General features: G+C 38.4%; 1 protein-coding gene and 1 non-coding gene across 3 annotated transcripts; one reads left to right on the forward strand and one right to left on the reverse strand.

Annotated features, from left to right (window-relative positions):
• Nucleotides 1-50: 50 nt before the first annotated feature.
• LOC141801712 (cholesterol 24-hydroxylase-like) lies at nucleotides 51-11,989 on the reverse strand. 2 transcript variants are annotated; one of them, XM_074684899.1, is made up of 16 exons: nucleotides 11,855-11,989; nucleotides 11,385-11,417; nucleotides 4,554-4,631; nucleotides 4,177-4,258; nucleotides 3,693-3,766; nucleotides 3,336-3,422; nucleotides 3,042-3,180; nucleotides 2,776-2,886; nucleotides 2,529-2,691; nucleotides 2,053-2,118; nucleotides 1,718-1,790; nucleotides 1,549-1,633; nucleotides 1,172-1,282; nucleotides 794-882; nucleotides 627-693; nucleotides 51-542 (listed from the first exon to the last, which is right to left on the reverse strand). In XM_074684899.1, the coding sequence occupies exons 2-16, from the start codon at nucleotides 11,387-11,389 to the stop codon at nucleotides 378-380; spliced, it is 1,395 nt and encodes a 464-aa protein (XP_074541000.1). In that variant the 5' UTR covers nucleotides 11,390-11,417; nucleotides 11,855-11,989; the 3' UTR covers nucleotides 51-377. The 2 variants fall into 2 exon arrangements, with proteins under 2 accessions (XP_074541000.1, XP_074540999.1); XM_074684898.1 differs by lacking the exons at nucleotides 11,385-11,417; nucleotides 11,855-11,989 and adding an exon at nucleotides 4,759-5,029.
• Nucleotides 5,094-5,166, forward strand: trnat-ugu (transfer RNA threonine (anticodon UGU)). The gene has a single exon. It is a non-coding gene; the product is annotated as a tRNA-Thr (tRNA).
• Nucleotides 11,990-12,074: the final 85 nt, after the last annotated feature.

A 12,074-nucleotide genomic window follows, 5' to 3' on the forward strand; every position in this document is an offset into this window, starting at 1 on the left:
AGCAGCATCAATGATTTCTGTAGCAGGAAACAGTTTGATACATAGTGGTTATGAAAATGATCAGTCAGTGCTTAAAGATTAGCTTATTCAAGAGTTGAGAGTTTGTATATTTTTAAAAACTTTAAAAAAAAATCCCTTTTTATCCTTGAACATAAAATGAAAATCATTGTACATAAATGCATTTGGCTTTATATAAGTGTCTGCCATTTAAAGTAGCATCCAATGTATAATTAAATTCTTATAAACACATAAAAATAGTGTTTAAAAACTTGCAGCATAAAGGGCTTATATTAAGGCAACAATCAGAAAGTTAGTTAAAGCAAACCAATAACCCAGTCTACACCACATTATATACTATGAATCCTCTTTACCAGGTTTTACTGCTGGTCCTTTTCCATTTTGTAATCCCTGTGTTTCACCGAGCACACCACTCCACCCTTTGGCCTGAGAGTGCCACAGTCCAACACATCGAAGCTCTGTCCTGGCACCAGGGTGAAGTTAAACCTCTGCAGCAGCTTGGCCATCACAACTTTAGCCTCCATCTGCAACCACCACATCACACATCGAATGAATACTATGTGTTTCATGTTTGTTTGTGTCATTTACCTATTAATTTAACCACCAACCTGAGCAAAGTTCTGTCCCAAGCATGCCCGTGGGCCCAGGGCAAAGGGGTAGTAGCAGTAATACGGCCTTTAGAAACAGATAAGTGATATCCTCATTAAATAATTATGACTCAGCATTCTGACCCAAATAACAAAACTTACTTATCTCGAGATTATGAGCCACTTACTTTGGAGCATCTGGGTGGAATCTATCTGGGTCAAATTTCAGCGGGTCCTTGAAGAATCTTTCCATTCTTCCGCAGACATAGGAGCTGAACTGAATTTAAAAACGATGTGGCTGTCATTAAAGTTCCATTTTTCTTATTTCAATGTATCAGTGCTAAGACAAAAAAAACATTTCAGCATCTGTCCTTTCATTGTTTTTTTTTTTGTTTGTTTTTGTTTCTTTCAGAATAAAGGGTTTAAAATGACCTTTAAATCATCAAATTCTGTTGTCATCAACATTTTTACACAATATCCCATCTTCTTTGGAACTTGGGTTTTACGAAAAAGAGATCATTATGACATTCTGTTCATGGGTTTAAACATGCTCCAAAGTGACTCACAAAAATAGTGACTCCTGCAGGTATGTGGATACCATCAACGACAAGGTCTTGTGGTATGTCACGAGATGTGCCTGGGGCTGTTGGGTAAATCCTAAGAGTCTCTTTTAACACCTGGGGGGAGATCACAGTGTGAGGTTGTCTATCAAAGGTCTCACTTTTAAAAGTTGAAAAATACATGAAACACATTGAAGAAGAAGAATGAAAAAATGGCAGGCCATTCATCCTGGTTAAATGTTTCATCATTCTTCATAATCAAAAATAGAATTAGGGAAGAAGCTAACCTGCGTCAGTGAGGGAAATATTGTGATTCACCACATCATGCTTACTCCAATTAGGATTTGAATGACTGAATTAAAACATCTCTTCATTAGCAGTACCTGTGAAAGGTAGACCAGTTTACCCAGGTCGTCATAACTAATGTCCTGTTTCATCCCAATGACTTCATCCACCTCTTTCTTCACTCTACAGAGAAAAACAACTGTGAATATGACTGTTTCATGTTTGATTGTTCATCTTAAGAAACCTTTTTGTGTCTCAGGTCTTTACTTCTGAAGTATTTCAGGATGTCTTCCCAGCTCCATGATGCAAAAAGCCAGTTGATTTGCTGTTGTCTCTTGCCCTGAAATGTTACAGGTGACAAAAAGAAATAAATAAGTGTACAAATAGGTCCAATGATCAAAGTATTAAAATGAGTATCCAACTTCAGCATACGGTGATAAATTTTAAATAAAGCTATCTCAACCGAGGAGGAAAAAGGTCAATTCAACACTTCTCAACTTTTGATTAATTGTTCCCTCAAAAGTACAAGTCCTATTATGTATGAAAGAAAAAAACTATGTTGGTGTGAAATATTGTAAACCAAAAAAACAATAGAAACTCACCGGCAATGAAAAATGTCACAAAATTGTCCAACATGAACTCTTCATCTTCTTTAGACATGCTTTCCTCTGTATTTAAAGTAAAATCAAAATACAAATAAATGGAAAATAGCCCAAACACCTTAACATGGAATTAAAAAGTGAAAGTTAATCATTGACATGTTGGACTGAAAGTTGTTTGTCATTATTTACTGACCCACTAACCTGGTGAGATAATGTTTACTGTATGTGATTGTGATCAGGTGAAGGGTTATTTAACATCCTGTAATGCAAATCTAACAATACTGAAATCAAAGGAAACACATGTTCTATTGTAAAAGTTTTCCTATAAGACTATATCCTATACAGTTTTTAGCAGATAAAGGATTGCTATTAAGTCTTGAACTTTTTTGTTTTGTAATCATTGTGACCCTGTTGCACCTTAAGGTTAAGTCTTGTCTTATCTGACCTGATTTAATCTGAGCTTCAGATATGGTCACCTTTGCCAGCAGTTTTGATGATTTGGGTGAGGATGTCTTTTGGGACTTCATCGCCATTCTTTATTGCTGCCTTTCTGTCTTGAATCCATCGAGCACCAGTACTTCTCAGCAGGCGGCATGCCTCCCTCACTTCATTGATGAACTGCCAATTCTTGGGCTTGTACTATAATTTTAAACAATTTGGAGAGTTAGTTTGTTGTAATAAATTTTCATGTGTTCAGTCATAGTCCAGAAGGACACTACATACCTCAAAAAAGAAATCCCTAACGTAGTACACCATCCCTTTAAGGCATGTCTCAATGGCTTGAGGGAAAGGTGAATTTTTTTGCAGCAGGTCTAAGTCCACACCAAAAGCAACCTGAGTTATCATAAAAACAAACACAAAGTTACTTGAATAACATCATTTCAACTCAACCGGGTCTGCTAGGAATTTCTAAATTTGTGTTGATTAGATAAAAAAAAAGTGATACGGCTTCTGCTTAGTAAGACACAAAGTAGATTATGCAAAAATACCTTAGCAATAACATCAAGCGTTACACAGTTGACTAGGTGAAGCATGTTGGCCTCTGTTTTGTTATCAGCCATTTCCGTAAGTTTAGTCATCAGTTTCTCTGCTCTTTCATTGAAGGTGCCCATTAGACCTCTTAAATACCTGCAAACAATGGTATGGTATCATGCAGCCATAGAACGTATCAGCAAAGCTCAACAGAAATGTGTTTGCGTACAGTTTTCCAAAGCAAAAAAAGACAATAGAAACAGTTTAGTAGTGTTAATGCTGTGGCGCTGTGTTGTCTTTAAATAACTTACAAGCTGCTGAAGGCAGGGTCCATGATCCGGCGCTGTTTATACCACATCTCATGGTTCTGTGCTGTTACCAGGCCATAACCAAGGAATCTATAAATGTAGCACCAAATGAAAAACCAAATAACAACAAAACAGAATGGGCTTCAAATTAGTGAACAAATCTTCTTGGTCCATTATGTTAGTTGAAAAATACACACCAAACATACTGCCAAGCTTGCAAGCAAAGCTGACGACTAGTTTAAGTTTTACTTACTTGTTCTTGTACCACTTATATAAAAGTGTTGTGAATAAAAAAGTTTCTGTATTAGTTTATCTACAAACAGTGCACAGAGCAAGGCTAATGGAACTGTGAGCAACAACCTTTCTTTGAAGAGATAGAAGAGCCTATTGTAGAGGAATTTGTCTTTGGGGTACTTTGCAGACATCAGGACCTCCTAAAACAAAGTCATGCGACAAATTAGCTTTAATGCAAGTATTATCTGAGTACATAAGGTGAAACAGTCTTATAAGTAGTAGGGACATTTAGGTAATTTGCTTCACCAAACAAGAGCAGGTGAGTATTGCAATGGTATAGAAATCACAGGCATCCTAAAGCAGTTCACCAAGAGGTGACATACCAAAAGAAGCTCATATGTCTGACAAAGCAATTGAATTTTACATACTCTTTATACATCTGTAATAACAAGAAAAAAACACTCATCAGGTAATGCTGGCTGATTACGCAATATACAGTAACCTGCAAACAACTGCAAGGTGTGGCTTATTAACTTGCTTACAATCTTAAATGTGTAGAAACTCATGATTTCAGTCTTTTGACCAACATGGTCTAGGAACTGGTGTTTACCTTAGTTGTCTCTGGACAGGACACAAGGAGTAAAACGAAATGGAGGACATTTACTCTGCAAACAGGCCCGTATGTCTCTGCCCTGCAAGGGACATCTCACTTTAAACGTTGAATTTCAAATACCACAACATTTTTATTAATAGATGAATGTTTGATAAATGCCAAGACATTGCAACAAATAAAATATTTTAACTTGACATGACGGACTGAACTATTTGGAGCACGTAGCAGCCTACAAGGGGTTATCTTTTCAAACATCAAGGAACAACCCCATTTGACTCGACCCAATTGTTTGTCCTGATGTCCTGAAATGACCTCAGATCCCTGGACATTTTAACAGCTTATAATTTAATTAGAAAAGCATCGTTTTCACTCACCATTGGAGGAATGTGTCGTGTATGTTACCTCCAGCTCTCATCTTTTTCAGGAATGTTGGTGAATGACCTAGAAAGAAACTGCGAGGAGAGAAATTGTAAGGTGATAGTTAACTCAAGTTCGTCGATTTAGCAAGCGTTAGCTGACTTTAGCGAAGTTAAATCAGGTGAAGTACGCGTTCGCGGCAACTACACCACAAGTGCTTACTTGTCTCTCGGTGGCCCGGGTATGTGGTCATATTTGCTATGAGTGTGTTTGATATAGAGGCAGTAACCAAGAAATGCAATGAAAAACAAAAAGAGCAGAAACAGAACTGTTTGACCAGTCCAGCCAAGCAGGAGTTGAAAAACTGCCATTACGAAGCCGTGAAGTCCGACAGACCGTGAACCCGTCGGTTAGCAAGTCAGAAGCGAAATCAGTTAATCGGGGGTATGACAGCGAGTTTTAAGTGTTCCGGTACAGTACCTACGTCAGTACTTCCTCTTTAGTTGTGACAAAAGAGAAATTTGAAATCTTTTATGCACTTCGGCATTAATACATCGGGCTCCATAGCTCAGTGGTTAGAGCACTGGTCTTGTAAACCAGGGGTCGCGAGTTCGATCCTCGCTGGGGCCTGCGGGATAAACGTTTTCGCTTTATCGTGTAGGGTTCCCCCTTAAAACAGCGCTATGCTGCCGCCTCTGAACTAGCATCGCATATTCTGAAGCAAGAACATTTATTCATTCATTCAATGAAATACAATTAAGTTCTGGATAACCTTGATTGTAATACGTTCAAGAAATGTGTTTACTGTACAGATCTGATGTATCTGATAATTTGCTTATTACTCAATTTATGCAAGCCTTGGTAATCACTTAAAGAAGAAGTAAAAATGACCATGGAAATACGATATGCTCGGTTGAAAAAAAAAAAAAATTTAAAAAGGTTGTGTTTTAACCCTGTGAAGCCTGACTCATCAAAAAACAAGCAGAATTTTCAAATTCTTTGGTACATAGATGTTTATTAACCACTTTAGCAAAATCCATAAAAAAACATTGTTTTATCAAATCCTTTATAAATACATTTTGTATTACATTTAATAAATTGGGCCATTTTGGCTACTTTTTTTTTAAGTTTTTGAGCAAGTAAGCATTCCTTTAATGAAAAAAATACGTATCCTCATTCTTACCACAAAATCTTTAAAATTAGCAATGATTTTCCTGAAAAAAAAAGTGAATGATTTCATGAGAGTAGCCATACCAAAAGGGCTTAAATACAGCTTCAGCTGCCTGTAGTGGAATGACAATCCTTGAGGGGGTTAAATCCTTTTTTTCTTTTCTTTTAAACATTTTTGGGCATGCTCTTCAGGAATCTATTTATCATGTTAATGAGTCAGAGGTCAAACACATGTATCAAATATGATATGTTCGGCATCAAAGGTCTTAAGTTGGTCATAGCAAATCCTTTAATTTCAAGTCCTTACAATTCTTTGCTTTTTGTCAAAGTCTTTTTTTTTAACCCTTTTTGCAAAACCAAAGCCTCCAATTCATTGGTTGTGTATTGAAAAGACACGGCATCAGCTTAAATTTCCATGACAAAAATGCAGTTTAAAACTTGTTTTGCTAGTTTATGTCAGGTCCCTTGTGTGTTTACCATTTTGCTAATGCTTATAACTTTAAAGTGTCCTGCCCTCTATCACAGAGTTCATCCCTAACCATTCAGTTTCAGCACACAGAAACAGGGGAATTCCTCCATGACTGAAAATAGGACCGATTTGACAACCTGAGCGTACAAGTACGTAAGAAAATGTACTTCACACATCAGATCCTGCCATTGTTCACTTCAGATGACGGAGCAGGAAACAATCACTTTAATACAATTACACATCTCTTGGAGCAGTGAAATAAGCGTGGTTATTTGAGTCAACAGAGAGTGTCACATAGGTTTAATGAGGACATGCATACAGGAGGGATAAGCTAAGTCACACAGATGGATATTGTAAATTGGATGTTTGCTCATGGTAATACAATGGGTCAAACACTGCTTAACCCTTAACCGCTCTGCAGGTTCTCCTTTCAAACCTATCTTTAAAGTCTTAATGCTTGCACAGACTAAAGCAATGAAAGCACACTGATATGAATAACAACACAAGTACTCTCAGTATGTTGCGGACAACTAAGGTGATCTGGACAAAGAGAAAAAAGCCCAACCCTCTAAAACCTGTTTGGTCAGATTTTTTTGTTCTGCTAACTTGTGATATTAAGTCAAGCGAACATTTGCCAAAGCCGTATTGAACTAATTATATGCCAATTTAATGATTTCTTAACAAATTAATCTCAATTTGTGTAGGCATGGCTGTTTATTGGAAGAGCCAAAACTCATTCAACAAAAGCTATTAAGGAGGAAACATAAGTAATATAAATATTTGAAATGTATCTCAAATAAAAAGTTTCTGAACACTTCAAATGAAACTTTAAATTTTTTAAACACCTGTTTTAATTTTTAAGCACAATAATTAGAGGTAAAGGTTATGTACCATCAGGCATGTGTTCTTGGTCCAACTGTCCACAAGAGGGTGCTCTTTGTCAGTCTATTCAGAGGCCTGGTTCACACATCTATGCTTCCTCTAAGACCATGAAGGTTCACTGCGTAAACAATGGAGGTGATGGTGATGATTTCTGGGGTTAAAATTTTAATTTTGCACAGTAAAAAAAAAAATTCAACAAGACATTTTGCATTGATGCATGCTACCCAAGAAGCACAATCTGAAGTCATTTTAGCAAATTCTATCCAACAATCCATCCACTTCTACCACTATGGCCACTTCATACCTGTATATATTGTGCGCAATAACCTTCAAGCTTGTCTGCATTCTTATCTCACAAAGAACAAGCAATCATACTTTTGGTCCAGGGTCTTGGCTCTGGGTAAACGCTGGAGGCTAGGGGCTGTTTGATGTTGTTATGGCTGGCTGGCTGCCGCCTCAGTACTACTGGCTCTGCAGGCCCCTCTCATGTCCAAAGGTATTGTGTTGGCTGCTCTTTTGATTATATTATCAACAGAGAGGGAGAAATGGAGAAAATTAAGTCTTCCACTGGACATAAGTAAACAAACAAAAGTTTGTAGAGTCTGGTTCATCCAAAGAATGTCGGTTATTCAGACTCCTCTGAGGATATTGATGTCCAGTGTCGGGATTATCGGGCTGAATATTGCTCCAGGTTGATAGAACAATTTGCCTGAACATGATCTGCAAGGTTGAGGAGCATGAGAAATTTAAAGAAGGGAGGACAGTTTGACACTAGAAATCACAAAAATATTTTGTATTCCATTCACTGCTGCAGTAAGACAATACATAGACACAGTTTTGTGTTTTTCTAGTCATGCTAACTATTTAACAATGCCAGGTCAACGTATTCCTCCAGCATCACTCGTCAACTACTGTGGTCTGGGTTTGCAGTGGAGGAACCTGATCCACAGTTGTCATCTACCAGGTTGTTAATTGATCAGCTAGTGAAAATGAAGCGTCATTTGCCCTTATCTCACTTTATATAATTAACAACATTATTTAAAATTGAGTGACGAGTTTATTCATTTTTTCATTCGTAGTCCACATCAAAAATTAGTAATCAAATCCAGTATCAATAATTTTGATTTACTTCAAATCCTGGCCAGAGATGCCTACAGATTTTCCCTCCACATTTTTTTCACAAAATAACTGAAAGTGGTGAAAAGATACTCATTGCTTGGATGTCTTTGCCTTATACCATTCGCAAAGCAGAAAAACAAGTAAAGCAACAGCATGCCTTTAAGAGTCTAAGTCTAAGCAGTGCTTAAGGAAACAGTAGAAATGCTGCAACAGGAACTTGTTTTTGCACCTCATGTTCTCCAAAGGATAAAACTCTCTGAATTAAACCATCTTACTTTTTTACTCATGTGTAATGAGCCGTTCTCCCTGTCGCTGGACTCTGACTTGAAATTGTGACTTTACCTAATCTTTCATCCTGCTGAAAGGTTGTACCTGGTAAGCATCAGCACTTGTATGTTCCCATAAGCTGATTGTCATAATTCTTGTCCATTCTGCAGATTCAGTTGTTTCCATGACAGCAGGAAGTTACAGATGTATGTGCCATTGATGTTAATTGATTTTACAGATGTCTGCCTTACATACGCACTTGGCTTAATTGTGTCACTGTATTCACAGCAGCTCTGGACCTAAAAATTAGGGATAGACCGATTATCACCCGGGCTGATTATCGGGGCCGATATTTGGCATTTTGGGGCATATCGGCATCAGCCTTTTTTTTTAATCAGACAGCCATATGAAACCCATTCAAAACTGTGTTGTTTTGGCTCTGATGCTTCTCTGCACAGAATTTCTCTCTGTCTACTCTATGGAAGCCCTAGATGGTCATTTAAGAATCAGTCATGTAAAACCAAACAAAAAATTAATTCAACTGCATTGGATTCCTGTAAAACTCAATTCTGTCGAGTTTTATTGCAGTTACATAGAAATTTTGAAAAACTTTATTTACTGTAGAAAACTTTAGCTATTTATTTTTTCAAGTTTTAATCTAATTTTATAAAACATGCTGTCATATACATATCATACATGTCTTTGCCAGAGTTAACATTTTAAGCCCTGCTCCGTCTTGACTTTGAGTGGTTGGCGCAGGAGGTTGGACTCTCTGGCTGTTAAACTGTGGTAAAACAGCTGACGCAGGGGCCTTTTTGAGCAAGGGACAGAGTGCCAAACTACAAAAACTGCATTGGTGATACATAGAAAATGGGAAATACCAGCACACAAAAAGCTGTTTGTGGATACAGACCCTAAGGCCAGAAGTGAATATTTGTCTTCATGAGATATTTTGGTGTAACAGAGACTCAGAAGCTGCTACTAGCGTGCTGACGTTAGCGTTTAGCTCTGAGCAGAATTGAGTCTTTCTTTTGACCAACCAGAGAAAGCAGAATAAAAACACCTAATTTTATGAATCACACATCATGCTCTACGTCTCCAGACTTCTGATGAATGGAAGCTCCATATTAAGATTAATGTAAGTAATCATCCCAGAACAAAGCTTCCCTCTGTGTTAAGGTGGACTGAAATAAGTCAAACCCCTGATAATCCATAAACTCCTGGCAATCCTAAAAGTCATGTTGGTAGATCAGTCACATTCTGAGTACAGACTTATTCTGTTTGGATGTATGTTTGCAGCATTAGAGCAGCATATCAACTGATTTTCACGGCTTTCAATGAACCCTTGTCCGTCTGTGTGTGAGTGTGTGTTTGTTTGCGTGGGGTTAGCCTCAGCACAAGTGTTCCACTGCCTGTAACGGGAGCAGCGAGGGACTTAAAGAGCCGTGCTGTTTTCAGGTCGACCAGCCGCAGTACACCCAGAGGAAATCTCATGTTCCTGCCAGCCTACAAAAGTAAACAGATCTGCAACCACCGAGCGCTGGCACCTGGCCTGGGCCACCGGCGCTTTAACTAAAGGAATGAATCACATCACACACATCAGACTGCAAAAATGTAGATGCACGATGAAGCATGCTTGTTGAATTTGGATATTTTGACATTCCATGTTTGAAATAAAAGCAACTAATTTCAGCTCAAATGTACAAGCACCTCTGACCTTTTGTAGAACGACATTGTACTCTTTGAGCAACATGATACATATGCCCTCCATAAGCCGTGAAGTGCATTCGCCAGTTTTTTAATACATCCGCCTGAGACCTCTTGCCTCACTCAATATTTTAGATAACATCTTTAGCCACAAAGGTTTTTGAACCCTCCCCTCCCTTTTATGTTGCTCTCTCCTCTCTCCCTCTCCTTTCTGTTTTTCCTCCCTCTGCTCTCTCCCCTGTCTTCACATCTGTGGTTATTTATCTGTTATTCTGTGGCAATGTGGTTAACATGTGTCTGGCTTCCCTCCACGCGGCACTCATCTGTAGTCAACGTAGGAATCACTGAGGGACCACAGTAGACCTACCAAGCGCCTTATCGTTCTGCACAGACAAACGGATGGACAGACTGATTTCTAAGTACCTCTATAGTTATGAGCATAACACGAGAACATCCTCTGCTAATTGTGTCCCACTTTTGACCTAATGTTATGTTGTAAGCACATAACCAGGCTGTTTCTCCCTCTCCTCTCTTGGGTCAACGAGAGCAAGTGGAGGATAGACATTGCGACCCACAGGAATTAGAGTATCTAAGAGGACTATTCGGAATGCCTAAGCCTATGGATTTGCATTACCCTGACCTTTGAGTTTTAAATCTCAATGTAACTTAATCCTCTGGAGAGAGTATAGCTTCAGACAGCATGATGGCAGGAACACATCAGCCTAGATACCACATTGGACATGGCTGACAGTGATGGTGGTTGTTAGTTAATGCATGTGAGGGTTTCAGGGGTTAAAATTGTGTGTTAGCAGAGCTACACTGTCTGAGTGGTTGAGGAAAACCTTCTGTATAAGTCTGACATCCAGCTTTTTTTCTCTTTTTTTCTGCTCAAATGTTAATCAAAAGGAATTTCTTTCTGGCACAACCACTGTCTCCTGACTGATCCCAAACCACAACTAAGTTTGATATCCATGTGTCACTCTTGTGAATCACCAGAAAAATGCCACTGCACATTTGTAAAGCCCATAGTGTGCATGACTTTAAAGAGGCTGTGGTTGATTGTTTAGAAGACTGACTGAGACTGTTAGTGCGACTTTTGACTTTTAATTTTGAACTCAAGTTGTAAAGAAAACCAATGCTGGATGGAGAACACACAGACGATTACATAGAGTAAACTGAGGATATGTTTGGTGGTTCAAACAGTGACTGCACATGCTAATGACGTGTGTCTTACCTCATTAAATCTTTAGATCAGTGTTGTAAAGATCTGTGAAATGAGAAAAAAAACTTAATGTTGACAGACAACACACAAACCACAACCAATATTCATTAAAACATTTATCAACACTATTAACTTTGGCTAGCTTAGCAGTAAGACAGAGCACTTTTTATCTGTTTAAAGTTTTCACAAACTGATCAAGTTATTAATGTTCAACAAGGACTCTACCATTGCTACCATAGTTGCAAAAAATTAAAGTGATTTTTTGCTGCTAATTCTTACTATAGTGACAAGTAGTAACACTCCTCTGTTCTATCAGTGAACATTAAGCTAGGGGCAGCAATTGCCAGATTAGCACAAACACTGCTAACAGGGGAACGCAGCTAGCATGGGTCGTTTCGACAATTAGCGAGAGATAACGAGCGAAAAGACAGATGCAAATTTCTAAGAAAGCTTTAGGATGCATTGGAATAAGGTTTTATTACCTTTATAGCAGAACAGTAGTGGCACGACATCCAAATAGTCTGTGCTGGGTGCTGGACAACAGGCAGCTTCTGATGTGAGGTCGTCATCTTCTGTCATGCTTGTTTACTCCCAAACTTGTTTGTACTAAGCTAAGCTAACTAGCTGCTACCTGGTGATTCGGTAACACCATAAAGGAATGAAAAACTGTCAGCACCCCCCCCCCCCCCCCCCCCCCCCAAT

The sequence above is a fragment of the Halichoeres trimaculatus genome, unplaced genomic scaffold (genome assembly GCF_033239565.1).
Source record: "Halichoeres trimaculatus isolate MK-OKI-2021-1 unplaced genomic scaffold, fHalTri1.1 fHalTri1_scaffold_13, whole genome shotgun sequence".
NCBI lineage: Eukaryota > Metazoa > Chordata > Actinopteri > Labriformes > Labridae > Halichoeres > Halichoeres trimaculatus.

Coding starts and splice junctions, on each gene's coding strand:
- LOC141801712 (XM_074684898.1), bottom strand. CDS start 4,907: ATGGCAGTTTTTCAACTCCTGCTTGGCTGGACTGGTCAAACAGTTCTG. Junction 3,767..4,176: donor CCTGTCCAGAGACAACTAAG/GTAAACACCAGT, acceptor ACTTTGTTTTAG/GAGGTCCTGATGTCTGCAAA. Junction 543..626: donor TGGGACAGAACTTTGCTCAG/GTTGGTGGTTAA, acceptor TGGTGGTTGCAG/ATGGAGGCTAAAGTTGTGAT.